Raw genomic sequence first — 23,064 nt, forward strand, 5'->3', positions numbered from 1 at the left:
TTGATACTTATTTACTGTATCAATCCACTTCCTATCTGTCATAACGGGAAAATTTTTCAAAGTCGCACCAAATCCAGAATCAGATCTCGATGGAAATAATTGCAATACCTTGTGTTGACATCATCATAAAGAAGCTGTATACCAAGTTTGAAGTCAATCAGAACTGTAGTTTGGGAGAAAAAGACGACTGAAATTTTTTCCCCATAAGAGCCCATGTTAAATTTTCCATAAGTTCCCGGATCCAGAAGATGATCCTGATCAGCATGTGGCCATTATGTTTTGGTCATCTCCCCATCAGGGCTGGACTGTAGAAATTTAAACTTGATATTTATATTTACTGAGTTATTGCATCCATCCACTTCCTATCTCTTATAATGGGGAAATTTTTCAAAGTCTCACCAAATCCAAATAATTTCATTAACTTTTGTTGACATCATTATAAAGAGGCTGTACACCAAGTTTGAAGTCAATCGGAATTGTAGTTTCGGAGAAGAAGACGATTGAAATTTTTGTAACGGATGACAGACGCCGATGACGCCGACGGACGCCGCATGACGACAATAGCTTACGGCCTGTTGGCCGGTAAGCTAAAAACTACTTTTCAGCTTTCTTCAAGAGTAATTCTTTCTAAATAGAGCTCAAGTGATCCTGTATTTTTAGTTTCAACATATATGACAAAAAAGACCAAGCACAGTCAGTTCTTTCTAATAGTATAATACAGGGCTGCACTACTGTCAAGTGATTGTGGTGTTACCTGTGAGCGCAGCAGGCTTGGTCACGGTGCTGTACTGGTTCTGTGTTGAGATGATGCTGGATCTTGGACTGGTGAGGGCTGGTGATGACAGCAGCGACAGCTCCTCCACGATGCTGCTGCTGCGCGGATGGTTTTTGGGCAGTTCATTTAGACGCTGCTCCAAGGAATATCGCAGGAGGTCGAGCTTTTGACTGGACTCATTAAAACGAGCCTGAGCCTGGAGAGAAACAGAGGGGAAGGGCAAGGAAGAAAGAAATCTATTAATAAATCAGGCTTCTATCAAAATATATCAGAAAATTTCAGAAATCCTGCAAAAGAAATTAGTAGTTTATACATGTCTCTATCCACCACTGTCATCATTATTCTCTTTCACACGTTGTCAAAGCCTTTGTCTAACATTTTATTTCTGCAGCTCTTCATATATGTTGGCATTTCTTTGCCGTTTCTACCTAATATGGAATTTATGTTTACTAATTGAGTGAATGTTACAGTATTCTTAATGGTTTGCACACGCACATTTAACCTGTTTCTGTTGCACTCATTTGCATCGACCAAATTATAAATAAATAAATAACGATTCCACAATATTTCAAAGAATTTCAGCATTTCCACTTTATTTTAATGCACACATTGAAAATGCAAATAAGAAAGTTAGATGGAAACACACCAAAAGAAAAACATGTATAGATAAGTTTACATGGGTCCCAGTATCAGGATTGTTGAAATATCCTCTTTTTTGTTCACACGTCATGCATGTGCCTTTCACCCAGTTTTGACAAATCTGATTATACTAACTGGAGTACTGAGAAAGAAACCAGAACACATTTTATCTTCCAAAAGCACTAAAACACATTACTATGTGGCTAAATTACCCTATATAGAGGAATCTTCTCCAGGAACTCTATCATGATGAACCTATCACACCATTTCCACCCAGTTTGTGTCGTAATCATTACAGGCGCCTGCACAAACAGCATCAATAACCAGGACAGTTGTAATAATCATGTATGAGAGGATGGATAAACACATATTTGTGTGTTTCATGTGAGCAACATATGTTGACTATAATCAAAATCAGAAAAGGCCTCATAACTGGGATACTGGTGTGTATGTAAACACAATCAATAACACTGCACATCTTACTTCAGTAGACCTCGGCACAAAAGCAGGGATCCGTTTCATTAAAAACATGACCCTTCCAGCTCATTTATAGACACCATCTCCTTGTTTTGTTTTCTGTCTCAAAATATCTAATCTGTCGTGCAGGAAGCAGGAAGAGGAGAGGAATTTCATATGCACTGGCAAATTCATACAAAAATATAACTGTACCTCAGAGTGTGCCCTCTTCTCTGTGACTTTTCCTGAGCCCAGGAGTTTCATGACGTTCTTGGCTCCCTCTGCCACGGCGGACTCTATCTTGGCGTGATGACACAGCTCTTCCACGCGCAGGTCCAATGGACTAATGATGGGCTTGTCTGGAAGAGATAAAGCTGTAATTAAGACTTTGTGTGGACAGGTGTTTGTGTCTGTGCTTCTGTTTTTAATCTGATGTGATTAATCTCTCCTAATCTCAGCAGAGACTCACCTATCACTTCATTGTTCTCAAAGCTCAGTTCGTTGGCCTGGCTGGCCTTAAGGATCTGCATCCTGATGAATTCGATCTTCGTCTTGCTGTCCTGAAGCATCTGCTGGGCTGTCGCTAGTAACTTACGATCCTGGGAGGAAAAGGAAAAGGGGGAAGTTATCGCCACATTGCAACACTTACATATGTGAATGATCTAATAGCTTGTTTGCAGTCCTGTGATTCTAATGATGTGTGAAATTCAGATTGAGGGCAGAAAGTGAAATGGAGGAAAGCTGAAGTCATAATACAACAGTACAGACAGAAAAGTGTTTATCTGTATATTATATGTGATTTTCCTGCTATTGAGCCAGGAGATATAATCAACTTACTACAGATGTTGTACACAATTACACTATTTGAAAAGGTATGGAGGTATACTATTTTTTATTAGCAGTCAAAGTGCTCTACAATCAGTGAGTCAGGGTTCCCACTCTTTACTTGAAATTACTTTCCAGGACATTTTCAGCCGCTACAGAGACAAGTTATCATGTCATACACCAATACATTCCCATCCCTCTCATTCTTTGGAAGTGTTCTTTTCTACAGTTGTAACTTATATTTACGCAGATTGTTTCTATGTTTATTACTCAGACATTTGATGTGCAGTCTATGGCAATAATTTAACTATGAAAAATAATTATGATAAATGTATCAGAATAATGTAAACACACCCACAGATTACAGCGTAGCACTTCATTAGCCTGACAAACTGGAGTTATAATGTTCAACTGGACAATTCCTAACTCAACTTTCTCTTCTCTTTTACTTTCTCTCCTGCACTTCCTCTAAAGTTATTTGTATATTTTCAATAAATCACTGAAAAACTATTTCCTTTGTTTCATCTCAGTTTAGGCACACAGGGTCACAAGGCAGGGGGAGGATAAATAATTTTCCAGGATAATTTAACCATTTCCAGGACATTTGACCTTTTTTTCTCATTTTCCATGACTGGAAAATTGGTCAATCATTTTCCAGGTTTTCCAGGACACGTGGGAACCCTGTAAGTATTGTCATTTGTGTGACTATGATACCCTATAAAACATTTAAGTTCTAGTTATGCTGCTTCTAGCCATTCCTATAAAACTCACAATACACATCACACACAAATTAAAAGTCATGTTCTCTGTGTTTTTCATTGATGACTTGCATTGCAATTTTTCCACACAAGAAAAGCTGCTCATGACACAAACCATTAAAAAACCCTCCTGTCCTTCATCTGCAGTTTGCATCACAGCAACACAGTGATGGGACAGCATGCTATCAAACATTTTGATCATGCTTGTTTTTCTGATAAAATTATAATTTCACAGATGAATATAAATGCACGAAATATACACCACGTCTCTTCAGTGTTTGTGTTGATGTGAACACGTAACACAAACAGGCCAACGACTTATGACCTTAATTGGAGCCAAAGAACAAGTGCCCGCATGGAAAATCTTATTCACCAAAAATCTCATTGTGTGTTGTAATTGCTGACCCTCACACACACATTCACACATAGAGCAGTATAAGCAAACTCCACCCAGAATTCCTCTGATGTCTGAATCCTGGTTGTTGACGACAACTCACGCAGGAAAGACCTCTGTCCAACAGGCATTTCCTTTCTGACATCAGGACAGGACTATTTCCAACTGGAAGGTGCCTCTGTCTGTGTCTGTCTGTCTGTCTGGCCAGGAGAGGTCATTTACAAAACACACAGACCTCCCCTGGTCACATAAGCAGCGAGAGTCACATGGAGGTTTTAAGTCCCAATAGACACCTAAACCTGAACACAAACCCTCTGATCCTCATGTCCCTCAGCTTTTACTTCATTTTTCAATCAAATTTTTGTCAGGTTTGTAAAGTTCTCTGTAGAACACCAAAGTTAATAGTTTTTAAATTAAAAAAAGTTTTTAGTTAAGCATTTAGAGGCTCATATAATAAATAATATGAACCTAATGTGTTATCGTTTTGTCACATTAACAATACTTATTTCCAACTCAAACATACAAACTTGAACTAGCTATAAAAATAGAAAAGTGTTGAGTCAAATAGTCACACATGCATGATTACTTATGCGATTAAACTGCAGTATTTTACAGTTATATCATTGCACTGACCACCAATGTGATTAAATTAATCATGCCATCTTAAACTGTTGTGTATATAAGGAGAAACAAGTCACACAGAGCATATGACGTCGTTCCTGAAGCAGAGTTATATTTCTCAAACTCCAGGCTATTAAATCATCTACTACAAAGTGGCTTTGATTACTACTGACCGAAACAAGAGCCGTAATGAGCACCAGGGACTGGGAGCTCCAGCTGTTATTATCAGCCCTGTGACTTAACACACACCTCCCAGCTAAATTATAGTTTGTTTCTCACTCCAAGAGTTAAAGGAGCCACAACAACTGTAGAGCTTAGTGAACAAACAGCACTGCATATGACACACAGTATGTCTCAGCGTCTTCTCATGTTTCCTCCTCCCCTACAGTGAAGCAGCAGTAAAAGAAAACCAGCCATGTGTCATCCTACCATCTGCACAGGGGAAGGAAGTCTTAAGTTTTACCTTTAAGACTCAGCGCCTTATAGCCCAAGTAATCTGATCAGATTTCATCCATCACATGGAATCACGTCTTGAAACCAAAAAGATGCATCTACAAATCAAGTCCATAACTGAATACTAAATATTTGACTGTAATTTTAGTTCACAGCACTGTTTAGTTACTTAGTGATAAATAAAAAGTCATTCATTCTGGTTCTGATGGAACTATTTGGGCACTGACCTAAGGTTGCATTGTCAAATATATAATAGTGATATCAGAAGAACAAAAATCTGTCCTTAGTGGAGTTTGGATAAAGACAATGTACACACAAACATTAAAAGAAAGCCAGCCTTGAAAGAGATAAAAAGAAATACTTTGTCCAAATTCAGCGACATGTTAATAACAAACTGAGTGGTGGAGGTCAACTGATTAGATTCAGATAGAGAAAGTGCTGTGGGAGAGTTTTATGCTGTGTAAAGTGAGCTGATCTTTGAGGGATTAAAATACATGATGTAGCTCCTGTGTCGAGTAACATTAATTTAACCGAATTAGAATGTCAAAGGTGAATAACATCCGACAGCAGTGACTAAAAATAATACGCTGCTTCTGTGACTCAACTAGGACTGCAGAGACCCATTACAACAACTGTAATAATGTCATGAATAAACAAAAAAGATGTGGTCTGTTAACCCCATCTTAGGGTTCATACCTCTTATGGAAAGTTTAAGCCTTTAATACTTAACACTAGCTGGGTTTCCATTATCCTCAGAAATGTGCAAAATGTAAACTGCACAACAGAAAACTGGTAATGGAAACACCACAATGTCACAAAAACTGTCAAAGATTGCAAAAAAGCGTAAAAGTGTAATGGAAACACATTTTGCACATTTTTACACACCTGTGCACAGTGGTTATGCTCAGGCCAAACGTCTCACCTATGACCCTGTACTCAGAACATGTTCTAGTTTGTATCGAGCAATAGCCACTCGCTTCTGTGTAGGAACTGCTTCCTGAGGCCAAGACAGGTCTGGTGCCATGAGAGGTTCAATAACATCACACAGTTCATGAAAAGTTACCTGGGTCATTCAGAAATTCTGGATCCACAACTCGTTGGTGAATTTATGATGTACAATTCTCTTCCAGAAATCCATTCTGCGTGGTCACTCCCATAAATAAGGACTTTGCCTTAGGACAATCACATGTTCCCTTCTTCCTTTGTTTAAGGCAGTCACTGCAATAGCAGTAGATGAACCGACACCACAGTACCAACACTGTGGAGGTTTGGCATGAAACTCAGTGCATCCATCTGCCTTAAATGAGCGTCTTGCAAGAACTATACAGTATTTTATGAGAATTACGACGTTGTGAGACAGGACTAGAATCATGCATCAGAAGCCAAACACTCTTCAGTGGAAACACCTACAAGTACTTTGTCGAAATTGTAGAAATATTGGTGTTATTTTGTAGAAAACTGTCATGGAAACCCAGCTAATGATGAAAACTGAATAAGTAACTGAACAATTTATTCAGGCTTACTGCAAGACAAAACAAAATGCTTTAACCATTTGCGTGTTAGTTCCTCCAACCTGATCTGTGAGACATCAACCTGAGAGGTAATCTATAAAACATTTAGAAAATAAATGTCTTCAAATGTCTTAGCCTTTTTAAAACACTGAATTGAGGTATTTTGACACCTATCTAGGTCTTTTATTTAGATTATTTCAGTGTTTTTCAAGGTTTTTAAGAATTGCTGGTTGACAGTCATCACTTTAGTAGGTAATAAGTTGTTCAGTTGAAGTTTTCTCACCTTGAGGATTTGTGTGAAACCTGTAACATTATGTGACACTTCCCTTTTCTTATATTTCTTGTAAAAGTATTGCTCAGGAGCTATATTGAAAACAAGGTGTAAATATGGAATATTTTTTTATAATTCCCAACTATTTCAATGCAGAAAAACTTCACTGATTTTGACAAAGAAATTAAATCATTAATAGATTAAAATATATATATATATATATATATATATATATATATATATATATATATATATATAAAGTCTGTGGTGGTTCAAATGTAACATATTCAGATTTAAGACTATTTAATGGCTTATAAAACTGACTTTGAGCCATCCTTCGATGTCTTGAGGACTTGCAGACACCCTGACTGTATGAAACACAGTCTGATTTTCCACACTTGGCAGTGTGACATGAACCAGCTCAAACCTGACTGTCAGGTGAACCCTCCCCCACTCTGCTGCTTCGTACCTTTGAGGAGCCGTTAGAGTACATCTGAATCATGTTCTCTGCACCCTGTTTGACTTTGAGCTCGATGTCATTCTGTCTTTTCAGGGCGGCAAGGCGGCTGCTGCTGGTGCATATCCTGGCCTCGCTGTTGGGTGTATCTGGGGTCATAGGGCATTCTGGGTAAAAGACAAAAAAAGGATAAGTTAGCACCTTATGACCTTTGGAAATAACAACTGCTGCACGACTCTGCAAGTGCTGCTGGAGTTTGTCACAAATATACACTGACTCTAAATAGTAACTAACATGCATGTGCTATTTCTGGCTGCCTGCCACATGAAGTGAGCTAAACACTTCTGCCGCTCAGCAAAATGACCAATAACTTTGCTTACAAAAACACGTCAGGTAATAACTTCAGGAGTTAGATGACGTGCCCAGAAAGCTCCAGTGTTTATATTTTAATAAGGTTTGTTACCACTGGACTCAGTTTGACTCATTTTCTCCCACTCAATCGGCACAGGAGGAACTGGACACGTCAACACCAACAGGATTTGTATCAAGAGTCTGAAAGAATGTGAAACTGCGCACTGCCAGACTGCAGCTGCATTTAATGTGTCTTAACAGCTTTTTGTACCCCATAATGAAAAAACTGAATGACCACATTAAAAATAATTAAAGAGAACCTAGAGAACAGGACTATTAATTTACTACCAGTTTGATCTCCAATCTGATACCAAATAAAACCCAAGCAGAGGCGTCAGTGTAAAATGAATATATTTGTATTGGCTCATCTCCTAGTCAATTAAGCATCATATCTATACTCAAGACTTCTTTTTCTTTTTATGTAATGTCCACAAATTTTGTATTTTCACATGACCTACTACAGTCAGTTTGATTTATTTTCATGTATTCAACTCTTAAGTCTCATAAAAGGGAGAGATATTCACTATAAATGCTAAAACACCAACATTAGGTAACCCTTTTCAGTTTGCTCATATACACTGTGTGCACAATTATTAGACAAGTTGTATTTCACTTTTATTATTTACGAACCTTCTCTTAGGACTCTCTCTAAATCCAAAATGTTCATAAAGTTCAAACCTAAATATCAAAGAAAGTAAAAGTGAGGTTTTGTCTTTTTTAAGAGAATCTCCCAGTGCGCACAATTATATGGCAAATATCAGTGTGCAGAATTATTAGGCAACTAAAAGAAAAATGAATATTTTCCCATCTTACTTATTTTCATCTGTTAAAGTGAAAATAATGAACAAACTCAAAATTTACAAAAAAAAAATAAAAAATCTCTGACCAATATAGCCAGCCTTCCTTTCAATAACAGTCACAGGTCTTCCATTCACCGAGTCCGTCAGTTTCTGGACTTGTTGACAATCAACTTTTTGTGCAACAACCACATTCTCTCAGACACTGTTCAGAGAAGTGGACTGTTCTTCTTAATCATAAAACTCCTGTTTAAGAAGGAAGGACAAGTTCTCAGTAGAGTTTAGGTCAGGTAAGGAAGGCAGCCATGTCATTATTCTTCCTTCTTTAAAGACTTTACTGGTTAGACACGTAGTGGAGTACCCATACCAGAAACCCACCTCCACCTTGGCGTCTGAGTGGAAGTGGAGTTCTGTGATACTTCTGATGCAGCCGTGGGTCCAACTGTCTGGTCCATCAACAGTAATTCTAACCTCATTTGTCCAAAAAAACCTATAAAAATATGTCTTCAGATTGTTCTTGGCCCAGTCCTGATGTTTCATCTTATGCATCTCATTCTGTGGTGGTCGTCTTCCAGCCTCTGTCACCCTGACCTTGTCTCTGACACCTGAACATCCTCTACTTCTGGATACTCCAGGTTGGTTTTTTGGTCTGGAACATAGTGGCTCTCAGGTCAATGTGTTCCTGGTAGTTTCCCTCTTGATTCTTTTTTAATCTCTTACTGTTAATTTGTGTGTTTTCTTCTCTCTGCGTATTTTGTGACCTTGTTGACTATTTGCTGTAAAACATGCGATAATCTTGTGGTCATGCTTCGACAATTAAGCTGTTTCAAGATCGTTTAATCTGTCTGAAGGGAATTTTACAATTTTTGACTTTTCACTGTTAGTTAAATCCCTTTTTTTGATCCATTTTACCTTAAGTAAAGAAGCTACCTAATAATTCTGCACACCTTAATATAGAATGTTAACATTTTAGGCCATACTCTCTCCTTTTATACAAATATATATCACCTGAGAATGACTAATTCTAACAAGAAATTTAATTAGTATAGTTTGGAGTTGGAAAACTTGCATAAATATGATGATATGGTCAAAATACACATTTGCCTAATAATTGAGCACACAGTGTATATTATATCCATCCCTATTAAATAAACCAAAAATGAATAATTAAACAACCAATTTCAGTATCATGGGTTTTAAAATAATACACCAAATGAGAAATATTTGACTGAATTGATTAACCTCACTCCAAACTGAAGCCAGCCATTCCAGCTCTCATCATCATTTTGCTATGTGGTACATTTATGGGTTAATATTTTAGTTAAAAGTTTGAAGAAAGTAGAAAAGTCATGAACAACATCAACACAAACTGAAGCCAAATGCAGACGACTTTAGAAACAGATCCTTGTAAAAGCTTTTCACTTTCTACTGGGTCCCTTGTGCCTAATAAAATACATTTACCCCAAAATTACTGAGTACAGATATTGATTTTTTAAAATACAAGAATCAATAGTAGAATACGAGTATTTGAGTATTAATCTCCACAGGACAAGGTGAAGAGCCCATACATCTATATTAAGGCAGTCTATTTAGAGTTTATCAAAAGACATGACTAATTCAGGGTTTTTTTTTCTTTGGTCTCTTTTGTTCTCTAAAGAAGTCAGTTCCAACTATTACAGCAGAGGGAAACCCTGCGGCCATCTCTATTCTGAGCAACGGAAAACAGAAAAAAACAAGTGTGGACTTGCAGACAACTACCAATACTATATTGACATTACGGTCGATGCAAAAGTTGGGTAAGCATATGACAGCTGGTATATCGACTTGATTTTGGTTCTACTGCTGCCGTGTCTTTTTTAGTTTGGTCAACTTGACCCAGATGTGTGTGAGCTTTTGGATCCATTATGTATTTATGGGCGAATCACAAAAAGTGAAAACAAAAACAATATCTTCTGGCACCTGAGATGGACCAAAAGTCTTGAGGGATGAGCTCACTGTTTTGTTGTGTTTTTTTTTTTGTCGTGTCTGGACTCGAAAGGTGCAGAGAAAACCCCTCCCCAGGCCTGAACAAAGTGCAAAACATTCTCACACATACAAAAAACAGGTGAGGTGGGCAAAAAAACCTGCCCGACTTCTCCTGACTTGACTTGCCAGTTCAGTCTCAACCACTACATTGTCAAGAGGAAATCCACTCAGAAAGATGAAGTCTCCTACATGCACTCTAAGCTTTTTTTCGGTCCCCAAGCCAGATGACATAACAGTAAGGAAGGAATGTAATGATTCTCAAAATACACTGTTTGGCTCAGACTCTGATGTTTGACCCATGGATCGGTTCATATCTTATTTTTGTTCCTTTTTTGTTTGGGGTTTGAGGATAAAACTTTTTGTGTTTTATTAAATCAACTGCAACTTGGACAATTAAGAACAGTGTGAAATGGGGACCAATATAATGCCTAGTAGGCTATACACTGTGTGATTGTGTGTTATTTCAGATGCAGTCTGACCAAATGCAGTCCTATCTTTGGTCATGGTTCAGTGTTGCATAATTACAGAGGGTTAAAGATGGACGTTGATGTGGTTTAGTGACAAAGATTCCTTATGGTGTGAGAAATTTAGTTTAAGCAGTGTGAAATTTGAAAGCACTATGGAGTTTCACATTGATAAATGCAACAGGTATGTTTATGTAGTAAAAGCTACTAACCTCAAGCTTTCTTTGTAAAATTGTCATCTTATTTCACCCCCTTTTTCCAAATCACTACCAGGCTGGCATTCTCCTTTCCTTTGTCTGATGTGGTGCAGGCTGACAACCTGAGGTGATAATGTTTAATACTTTTATTTTCACTTGTGTCATAGCCTGACAAAGTACATTTGACTATCGATGGTCTGCATGTGTTCTACCTGAGTTGATGAAATGCGGCTGCTGATAAACATATAAGACTGCTGACATCACATTATCTGTAGAAGCCTTAATCACTATCATGTGCCAATACTGATATAACATGACTCACTCTTTGAATTTCAGACCGACGTCACCAATTGTGTATCAATTCAGTCTTAAACGTGTAACATGACAACAAAACATAAGACATTCCGTAACTGAGTAACCAAGTGCTACCATTAAATCTGCATATTAATAACATGGAAAATTTTTTATATTTATTGCTGCCATTTAAATGAAAAAAATCCCAACAGCTCCTAAAAACTAAATTATAGGAGCCTTTGTAGTTGAAGACGTGTGTTGTTTTCTAATGCCATCAGAACTACGCCACAGGTAATAGAAGGACCATTAACCATTAAACTAAGTAGATGCACTGACTTGGAACACATTTAACGCATTTTGGTTATGTTTCACTGATTGATTCTCAGTTTCACACCCCTTCATTAAATCATTCTATGATGTCATTTTTTAAAATTTCTGATTTCACCATCACTGTGTTGACTACACAAATATTATTTGTGTTTGTGTAGTCAACACACCTAAAAAAATAATATGAGGAAAATCAGTGATTGCTTGAGTTGCTGCCAAACACAGATAACAATAACCAGCAGGCGGGTCTGTGATTCATTCACTCTGTTAGTTTCATCAAAACAGTGTCTAATGACTCCTCTGAACACCTGCGGGATATGGGCAAAAAGAAAGCATGTGACTCTTTGAACTGAAAGTTTCAATGATCTGTCTAATGACCCTTAATAAATGGAGAGAGCATCACTGCTGTGGATTCAGTTAAAAATCAGTGGAGGAGGTTAAGAGTCTTCATCTAAGTCATGCACCTGTAGAAGAGCAAGTTGAGATTTTAACAGTGGGTGGGGGGAAATCTGATAAATATTCACATTTTGTGGTTGTAACATTCTATATAGTGTCCCAGTGATGACACTCAAGTTTCTCCTGGACAGTGAAAGAAATGTTCAAGAATGTGGTGCTTGTGCCATCATTCAGTCTGTCTGTACTTGACATCAGATAGACAAGATAATGATTAATCTTCTTGTGACCATTGGTTTTCATAGATCTACTCTACCGTGATGTTTAACAATATCTTATATGATGTGACCAAAGAGATTTTGATCACCTTATAATGTTAACATACCATAAACCTGCTTAGAAACGTGTGCAAAAGTGCTGTGTATGTACTGTAGGGGGCTTTCCTTTCTGTGTGGGCGGGTGAGGTCACAATCGAGCCAAGAATCCAAGGACCCCCCCACCCGTTCTCCTCGACACAGTTCAGCCCACGCTGGGTTGGATGACAAGATACTGAGCTACTGAATAGCTGTGGGGCTGATGTCACCGCTGGATGGCTTACAAGGGGAACCCTCCCTCGCATTAACCCCATCTACATCTGATGAGAAATGAACTCAGAATACTGGAGAACAATTACATCATGACTGGGCGAACTGGTAATAAAACTGGGCTGGGTGTCTGTCATTTGATGAGATGCAATATGAGCAATGGAGGAAAGTATTTACTTTTACTCCTGCATTAGAGTATTATCATTTATTGCGGCAAATACTTCCACTACACTACGTTCTACTACACATCCGACAAATGTTGTTACTTTTCACTTAAAGCTTTTCATCCCCCTTCTATCTAGTGAAAACCACCCATCACCAAATGTGTTGATTTTCAAGGTTTCTGAAAGATGATGTGTTCCTGTATGGACTGAGGTCTTGTTCTTAAAGCCGCAGTGCATGATGATTGTGGTTTTTGTTGCCTAATGACACTAAAAAAACGAAGTTTTAGTATTCCGATGGTATGAGAGGACATGGCACCTCTGTGTCTACTGCATGCCTGTGTTTATAGGCTGTTGAAAAACAACTGCGTGACACAAGTTTGTCTAATCACAGGTGCTTTCAGACAGGTAGGGGGGGTTAAGTATGTCATTGATCTACTGCTCTACTCCATGTCTCAATGTAAAAGCTTGGAAAAGTAGCTTGACTTTTCCACAACAGCATGAAGCATGACAATTATATTATTCTTTTGATTTGGACTGAGAAGAAAAAAGGAAGGTGTGTATTCAATTTCTTGTGTCTTTTCCACAAAACGTTGGCTCCTGGAGCTTTAAGCAAATAAACCATTTACAAAACACTCGGTTAGCTTAAAAAAACAAACCAAACAAACAAACAAAAAAAAAAAAAAAAAAACACTACAGGAGCTACAATTAGTTGATTAATCAATCATTACCTGTTAATTACTTTGAAAATGTTTTTTTAAAGAAAAATCACAATGTTCAGACTCCTTCTTAAATTTAAATTAAAGAAGGAAATTTAAATTTTCTAGTTTCTTTACTGCTTTACAGCAGTTTCTCCATTACTTTGGTTTGTAGATCAAACAGAAAATCTGAGTCTTCAGGAAACATGTTTTCACCAGTTTATTGACCCAAAAACTCAATCAATTAATCAAGAATAAAAATAATCACTAGTTGCAGCCCTGTCACAAATGAGTGGCCCATTTTTCTGTTGGATCTTCAGAGATGTGTGGTTCTCACAGGACAGCGACAAAAAAACACATCAAGATTTTATAAAATAGAATACTCTGCTGTATATCAAACTAGCCAACAGTATATAAGTAGCTCAAAAGTGCTCAACGTTAAACATCTATAGCAATAAAATGGAACAGTAACATTAACCCAAAAACCTCTCACATTCACGGATTGACAGGGACCATGTCACCGCACAATGACTACTTTCATAGCCTTTTGCTTACATTACTTAAGCAAACCTATACTTAATACTGTGAATACTTCTTCCACCTCTGCATAGGACTCAATTCAGGGCACATCCCTGTATGAATGAGATCATGAGTGACAGTGGGACCTGACCCTTCCTCAGAGCTGCTGCTACTCCCAGACAGTGTCGACAGAGTGACTCGGCCCATTTCTGGCCTCGACTGAGCAGCAGAGAATAACCAGAGCCCCCTCAACCTTTTACTGGAACAAATAACATTCTGGCTGCTTGCAGAGGCAGAGCAACTCCTTCCTACTAATTCAGGAAACAAGTGCTGTCTCTTGCGGATTCAAGAGCTGAACATGGTTCAGGAAGCTGTCTCATGATTGTGCTGTTAGCGGAGCTGTGTTCATCCCTCTCCATCACTTTGCGATGGACAGCGACATTCCAGTGGCGTCACGTCACCTAAAAGAAGGCCCTCGTTCATCAGATAGAGGGTCAATGAGTCAGGCTAAATTTGTTCCCACTTAAGATAACCATTTACTAAGACAAACCTCCCTTCCCTCCCCCAACACATACATCCCTCCTCATCGACTTCCTAATGTCATCTCAACTGAGGGACAAATACCATTCCTTCTCTTCCTGAATTCACCCTGGCCATTCGCCACCAAAAACTACTACGGCATACTGAACGTACACTGCTGAATATTGCAGTCAACTCTTCCTAAATTCCATTGTTGTCCACAAATGCACAGGAGCGGGCTTTCAACAGCCTCGGAGGGGAACAATCGTCAGCTCACTGTAGCTGTCGGTGGAATGTGGAATGCAACAATGTCAGCCTCTGGAGAATGAGTCACCTCCGAAGACTGAATGCACTGTTTCTGTGTGAGTCAGTATACTGTAGGTGCTGTTCTGACACAACACTGCCTCAGCTATTCACAGGAATGTTTTGTGGCAACACTTTATATTAAAAAAGGAACACATATTCTTCATTAACCTGTTGCTTTTTACAGGCTTTGGGCAGGTTTCAACAAGCTAAATTTAAAGGCTGATGCACACTAAAGGCTGGTATAGAGGCTGACACTAGTACCTTGGCTTCAATAATGGTTCCTAAACTAACTATCTTCTTTTTTAATATTTTTGGTTTTGAATTTTTCCACTCAATGCAGTTAGACAATATAAGAAATAAACCCATTTACCACCACCTGAATTTATGTGTTCATATAAATTAATAAAACTGACACTGATGAGATTTCCTCTTTAGGTATCAAATAATACCAGACATTTTTACTCAGTAGTACTTAAGCAATTCAATCTGTATCGCAAAAGTATGAAGGTTGGTGTTAAGAGCAGAGGTCACATTACCCGAAAATATTCCGTCACTGATGGATTTTTTTTTTTTTAAATGACGGAAAATTCTGAGGGCCGTCCGTCATTTTGACAGATTAAAATACAGAGGGTAATCTACCAAAGAAAGCTTTCACACAACACTGTGAACAGAACCTGCTTGCAGAATCGCTGGTCTGTCTCTCTCTGAACAAGGCATCAAATATTCCGTAACAGCGCCACTGTTCACAACTATGCTGAATACAACACCGGTACTTCAGTCAAATGACTCACCGTTAGTTCACCTGTAGTAGACCCCCTGTCCAGTTGATGGCGAGTGTGCATATTAATCAGTCAGTGTCAAGTCTTATCTCGTTGTTTAGCTGACTTTAGCCAAAATTAGATGCTACTTTGCTTGCCTAGTGCAAGTTACTGTTCCAAAGTAACATACACATGATCAGGTTTGTAATTCTTCTAAGTTGACTCTAGATTTTGAACAGACAGTCCTTGGTTAACATCAAATATCTGATGTTAGCCAAGACAACACTGATCTATTGTGTAACATTAAGATTACGTCCATCAGTTCAGAATACTCTTACATCATCAACGCTACAACTATTAGGAAATTAAGAGTTTTCCCTCTTTTCCCATGTAATGCTCATTAATGGTAAATAAGGAACTTAATTGCTATTAAGGGAGTGACTATAGGGAGTGACGAGTTAAGGTTGAACAACTAAAAGAGTAAAGAGCCACTAATCCATTATCCTAATAAACCAAATATGTGTCTTAATATAACGTGTTACATGTTTTGTATCAACAACAAGAAACTATTTGAGTTTCAACATGTTAACTTAACTTCCCCCTTTGAATTTAGATCACATCACAAAGCTTATGTCAACTGACTTCATTTCCAGGTTAATGTTTGGCAAGTCCTCTGCAGCTGCAGTGTTGTACTCTATAGTTACCTAGGAGTTCTTCTGGGTCTTTGACCACAATGTGAGCGTTGAGCTCTTGTAGCTCCTGGTGAAGCTCCTCCACCTTCTTGTTGGATTTTTTCAGCATGTTGTCAACATAAGCTAGGCTCTTCTTATCTGTGGTGACCTGAGGGGCAGAAAAAAAGTGGTTAATGGCAAAGGTCTGAAGAGTCACTTTACTATCAGCCTGTGAAATGTGTGAATCCTGTTTTACTAACAGCATGAAATTGGAAAGACAAGCGCCTTATGTGTACACCAGGCAGGGAAGATCTAACAAAAAAAACCTACTGGCTGCATTATATGAAACCATAGATGCACAGATGGCAGATTTCTTACTTTTCTTGCCTGATTCCAGTTTGTTTTTTTAACAAACATATGACCTGCCAACTGAAATGTTATATTTTAACTTACAGCATACACAAAAGTTTTATAACCTATTTCATGGAAATTCAATTCTGTGCTCATAATAAAATAATGAGACTGAGAAAGGAGACCATGTTCTTTCAAACAAATCTGAAAATAAAGTTCCCCAGGTTACTGCACAGAGCTATTTGTGCAAGTAAAATCCAACTTACAATGAAGTGTAGTAAATAATCTCATTTTATCTAACATGCCACTGTTACGTCAACACCATAGAAGCAGCAGATGAGCGATTACGAAAAGCTCAGTTTAGCAGTCTGGCACCACTTCCACAAAGACGTGTAACCTTCATTTCACTTGGCAAGTCACCTCTAATAATGTTGATCTACATGTTTTCTTCACTCACAGTGAAGAATATCCATGGCAACAATATGTTGATGTGTGTTTGTGCATCTGTGAGCATGATATGAATCATCATAGAATCAGAATATAACCCATCAGGCTGGCTTCATCTCAACGGCCTATCGATCTTTGCATCTGTTTGAAATGTTCCATCTAAATTTTGGATTCTACCACTGGACTCACCTTGCGCAGGTTCTCTGCACCTTCTTTTATCTTAAGCTCCTTGCGAATCTCACGGCGGATCTGCTCTTTGATCTCGTCCAGCTTCTGTTGGACCATGGTGTCCGACAGGTCCAGGTTGTGTCCCAGACCCAGTCGCTCTGCCACCAGCTGACCCCTGGCATCCCCCTGCAGCATTACAGAAAAAGAGGAGGGAAGAGAGGAAATAAGTGCAAAGTAATTTAGAAGAGGTCAGTGAGTGAGGAGGAGGAAGAGGAGAATGAAAAGGAAAATGGACAAGAGCAGAGGAGGAGGAGGTCAGTGACTCTGTCAACAAATAGACTGTGAGTGCACACTGGCATTTTGTTGAGTGGTGTTTTACAGACGGCACTTCTCAAAATAAACAGTCCAGAAGAGAACAAAAAGCACTGCACTGATTAGGAAGGTTTCAAAACAGTTGAAGCTACTGCCTCATAAAACACATGCACTCTCATGTCTGATCAGTATTGTTCCTGACAGTAGTAAGTGAACAGTTAGGTCTGAGACTAACAGTTGTTTTTATTGCCAATTTCTGTCGATTCTCTTCTAAATGAACTGATCACTTGTTCATTTTATTAAAAGTGTGAAAATGGTGAAAAGTGTTTCCTGAGGTTCTAGATGGCATCCTAAAATATCTTGTTTGGTCCACAAAACAAAAATATGTATTTTACTGTAAAAGAAAATGAAAGAAAACAGAAAATATTCAGTTCTAAGAGGCTGTAGTCAGAGAGTTTGAATCAAACTATTTGCTTATCAAAATCGTTGTTGACAATGAAAATAATGATTAGTTGGAGCCCTCGATATCAGTCTTGTTGATTACTAATAATCCCTATCTGCCCTGGAAAAAATATAGGTCAATCCTTACAATCGCAACCAGTTCATCCAAACGTAACTTAAGTTTTTCATTATAATTGAAAGCATTTATAGATCTAATTATCTTGAGATCAACGGTAATTAACTTTTGGACATTCATACGAACACATGAATGAACTACTTTGAGAATATTTACTGTCCATCTCAGAGGCTTATCTTTTGTTGGATGACCTGTGCACTCTCAGGTGAACTTGGAGTAGTGACATGTTTTGAACTTGAACAGGCCTCTGGACATGGATGTTTTCATTGCTGCTGTCACTCACCATTGACCCGCATCCTTAAAGCCGCCACCTTCACTAAAGAAGGATTAGGACTCACTTCCTGAATGGGTAAAGCTTTAAAGGTCATCATGAATACAGTAGTGGTTTTTCACTAGCTGATCACAGAATATGTCTGTGGAATGTGAATAATCTGTTTACTTCATTTCATAAGACAGTACACAGATCTTTTCATTCTAACAGATGCAGCTGAACAATGTGGTTGATTAATTGTGCATTTGTCACAACAATTTCAAGAAAAAAAACACCACAATGACAACTATTGAATGATTAAATATCAAACATGATGGATTAAAAATGAAAATGGAGCATTTCCTCTCTTCAGTACTCATAATTGCTCAAAAAGTTATGCATTCACATTGGAATTTCATATCTGTGACCTTGATGGTTTAAAACAAATGGTTATGTGTATATTTCAACCAGCTAAATCAATAAACATCACTGAAGATAATGTTAAGGTAAACCAGAACACCGTGCCCTCTGAAGGCATCTGAAACTGTGCCCAGTGTGTAAATCACAGTCCATTCATTCAACCAGACCATAATCTGAGTATGGTTGACAATAAAATAAACATTCACTTATCCATATACTGAAACAGGACTAACAAATTAATTAAAATGTACAAATATATCTTGTAGAGCTTAAAAATATTTGTATATCTAAATATGTGAGATACAGCTATTGTTTTATGCTCAAAGCCAATTCTAAGAAGCTTGGCTTTTATTTATGAATATGAAAGTTGGCCAAAATAATAAATTAGTCAAATAAGAGTTGAGATTCATTTTATAATCAGTGTACCTAAACAACACATTTTTTTTAAATAATGTATGTTTATGACAGAGATCAGCAATAAAACACAACCAAAAGGAAAAAAAAAAAAACTACAAAAGCAAAACGCCTTTAAAAAAAACAAAAAGCTTCTGAAAACTATGATTAGTCATTTTCAAACTGTCACATATTGAAAATAATATTCGCCTAACTTTGTAACAAATAAAAAACTATGTTGGGAACTGCTAAACTCTTTTATTCTTACAAATTTCTCTTATAAAACTAAATGGAATACTAACGGCTTCTTCTTGAAAAAGCTGCTAAACAGCCTCGTTTTCATTCATATTAGTCAATGAAAAACAGGTTTACCAATACGACACATTAAAACACTTATACAGGCAGGTTTAACCGATACTTTCATTTCATTTGCATCAACTAACGACACATGGGGGGGGGGGATTACCATATGTGCCACCATCAGAAACAACTGACCATTCCATTTGAAGAACAGGGATCCCATTGAAAAACAGGACCCTTTAAGCAACAGTGAAATAAACCACAAAACTTTTTATTTTACAAATATTTTGTCTTACCGTAACATCATCAACTTCTTCCAGCTCCATCTCTAGTTCATTTGAACAGACCAGCAATTGCATGTTCTGCTGACCAGCCAAAGAGTCATTTCGTGAACCCAATGGAGTTCAGTCGTCTAATAAAAACAATATCTTCGCCACAAACTTTAGGCAGCACCATAGTTAAGAAAAAATCCACAGTCATTCACTCCTCTAGTATCCAATTCTTTCCAGCTCTCTCATTTTGCACGTTCTTTCTCACACAGACCATGGACATCAACAGAGAAGATAAACCGTCTGAGCAGCGACGGCCAAATCCCTCTTAGCTTCTCACTCTGTGAGGTCAGAGCAGCCCAGAATGGGACCTAATCTCACTCCAGGGAAAGGACTGTGTCTAAAATTAACCCAAGCTAAAAACACAACACTGGCTGTCCATTGTGAACCCCCCAGCCTGGAAAGCAACTTGTGTGGTAGAAGAGGGGAGGCTCGCGGAGTGTACAATACAACCAACAACTGCAGCAAAGTCAAGAACATGATAAGCAGTGTTCATGTAAAACTACGTAAGTGTAAAATTAGGTAGTTTCTTTTCCACAAGATAAAGAGTGCTTCCTGAAAAAATAAATATAAAGTATTCAACTCTGCAACTCACACACTAGTCATGAACTACTTCTAATAATGTAGTCAATTAGATCACATATTCACCTTACGCAATACTTTGTCCGATATTCACCAAGTACAGTACTGTAAATATATGGTACTGAATCCAGAGGCAGCCATCTCTCTCTGCAGTACAGATTAGAGCCTGACCGATATGGGATTTTTGGGGCCGATGCCGATACTGGGGGCTAAAAAAAGCCAATATCCAATATATCGGCCAATATCCGATATTTGCCGATAACCGATATATTAGCCAATATATGAAATAAGAACACTAATCTACACAGGATATAATAATCTTATATTAGATAATTGTGGACAGGTGGATAAACAGTTGCATAAATCTTTGTTTATCTCGTAAATATAATTTATAAAACTTTCAAATGCAAACTTTGCAATCATAAAAATAATTAGAGCAAAAAATATTACTTACCACACAATTATGTTTTCACTCACAAATAGGGCTGGGTATCATGGTCAATTTCCATAATCAATTCGATTTCGATTCATAAGGTTCTGAATCGATTAATCACGATTCGATTCGAATCAATATCGATTCGATTCAGTATTAATTGATTGATTCAGAGTAATTTAGAGATACCAAAGTACAATTTTGAGTTGTAACCTGATTATTTGAGTACCGCAGTCATGCAACACATCAATACTGGTATCAAAATTGATATTAGAAAGGAAACAAATATGACATTTCAGTAGCAAATTGCTGAATGTGCTCTGAAATAATGAATGGCACAGAAACATGTTTTTACAGTGGCTCAGAGCGAGGGGGGTCGGAGCGGGGGGGGTAAGTAGTCCATCCTTGTCAGAGCGCGCTGGGTGGGGGTGTAGCTCCGTGATTATGTGTGTGGGGGGGTGATAGCGTCATTGTCCAAGCAGGAGTGAAAGTGAAACTAACTCGCTTTAAAGTTCCTCTTATTCTCTGGGCAGCACACACATACACAGGAGCAGTGAGCGACAGAATCTCTGTGCAGCAAAAAAAGTTAATATATCGGCTACATATTGGCCGATGTTGATTAATTGGTGATACGCTATAATCAGCCCGATTAATCGGTCAGACTCTTGTACAGATATTTTTTAAAGTGTTTGTTGATAAACAACGCTAACAATGTGCTACTTCTATCATCTCAAACAATGTCTCAATCCACACTCCAACTTGTTACATGTCACGAATAACAGCCTATCAATGATGAAATACGAGAACATCTTATTTGTTTGTTATTAATAAAAACTCAGATTCAATGTGAAAACTGATTTGTACTTTGATATTCAGCCTAACAGCATCTAAATTAATTTTTTTGTAATTATTCTAATATTATTGCAAGTGTAAATGAATTCCAAATATCAGTTTCCTTGCTTATTAATATTCAGTGTCCTCTTTGAAAAAAGGATCCATACAATCAAATAGGGATGCACCGATACCACCTTTTCCCAGCCCGAGTACAAGTACATACATTGGATTACTTGCCGATACTGAGTACTGATATGAGTACTTAATAATACCATTACAGTTCTTAGTTACTTTTGAAAATGTGCTTTATTGTCGTTGTCATTAGTCTGACTGTCACAAAGAGCTGCTACTGTCATTTAATTTGTTGGAATGAACATTTCTCAATCAATCCACCAGAGAAAGCCTCTCTTAATTAACTATATTTGCCAAATACCTCAAATAAGAGTAAGGTTTTTTGAGAAGAAGAAAGTCAGTAATAACAAACATGACGATGACAGAGGAGGTAATACTAATGTGGATACCTAATGGTGATATTGATATTGATGAGGGTAGTTGTCATAAATATGTCTGTAGTTTTTCACTAACACACACAGTCGCTCTTTGAAAAGATCTGCTACCTCCACAGTTCCCAGTGGTACCACTTCCCCGTCTGGGTACACAGAGCCTTATGAGAGAATATGATGATCTTTTTGTGGCTCTGGGTACACATCCGCTAGCTTCCGGAAAACGGGCAGAATTATGTATGGGATGTACACAGAGGACAGACAATATGCTCCATCTGTAACTGTCTGTGTCTTTAACATAACTTGCGGTCAGTTACTTTTGTCACCTTCGTTTATTTTGAAAAATCTCCACATTGCTAACATAACTCCTCAGCCGCGTACCTGCTGCACTAGGAGGTGAACATCACGCTGCTGTCAAGTGGTATTGGTGTGTTTGTATCGGAGCACTTTTACGAGTACGAGTATTAACACACGGGCTCAGTACCGAACCGATACCGGTATTGGTATCAGTGCACCCCTATAATCAAATGTGTTTGCTATAATAATCCGTTGATGCAGTACTCTCAATTTCTGGCAGTCATTGCCAAAACCATGTTTGGGAAGTCTTTAGCAAGCAAAACCTTTTCAGTTCATCCTTGAATTAAAGTTAATGTTTGTGAGAAACTTTTAATACATTGCATGCAATTGGTTAGATATTTAGCTTTTAAATACAGCAGGGACCAATATTAGTAAATCCATTATCTGTAGTCAATGTTCTTAAATACTGGTTTTCTCTTGGCCTTAAGGGCAAACTGTAGTGGTTGTGTCATCTTCTACAGCTTGTAATGAAAGGATGCAAAAGGCATGACAATAGCGGGGTAGAAAAAAAAAGACAAAATCCT

General features: G+C 37.9%; 1 protein-coding gene across 3 annotated transcripts in view; it reads right to left on the reverse strand.

Moving 5' to 3' along the window:
- pkn2a (protein kinase N2a) overlaps positions 1-23,064 on the reverse strand; it is a 48,174-nt gene that overhangs the window by 19,879 nt on the left and 5,231 nt on the right. For 2 of the 3 annotated variants that reach the window (XM_030159654.1, XM_030159653.1), the window contains exons 1-7: positions 19,799-20,093; positions 17,272-17,436; positions 16,318-16,453; positions 7,173-7,327; positions 2,340-2,469; positions 2,084-2,229; positions 755-971 (exon numbers count right to left, since the gene is read on the reverse strand). In XM_030159654.1, the coding sequence (XP_030015514.1) occupies positions 755-971; positions 2,084-2,229; positions 2,340-2,469; positions 7,173-7,327; positions 16,318-16,453; positions 17,272-17,436; positions 19,799-19,861 (1,012 nt within the window). In that variant the 5' untranslated portion in view covers positions 19,862-20,093. Of the gene's footprint in view, positions 1-754; positions 972-2,083; positions 2,230-2,339; positions 2,470-7,172; positions 7,328-16,317; positions 16,454-17,271; positions 17,437-19,798; positions 20,094-23,064 lie in introns of those variants that run through there. The other variant, XM_030159655.1, reaches the window with a different exon arrangement.

Source organism: Sphaeramia orbicularis, chromosome 17 (genome assembly GCF_902148855.1).
Source record: "Sphaeramia orbicularis chromosome 17, fSphaOr1.1, whole genome shotgun sequence".
Classification (NCBI taxonomy): Eukaryota; Metazoa; Chordata; class Actinopteri; order Kurtiformes; family Apogonidae; genus Sphaeramia; species Sphaeramia orbicularis.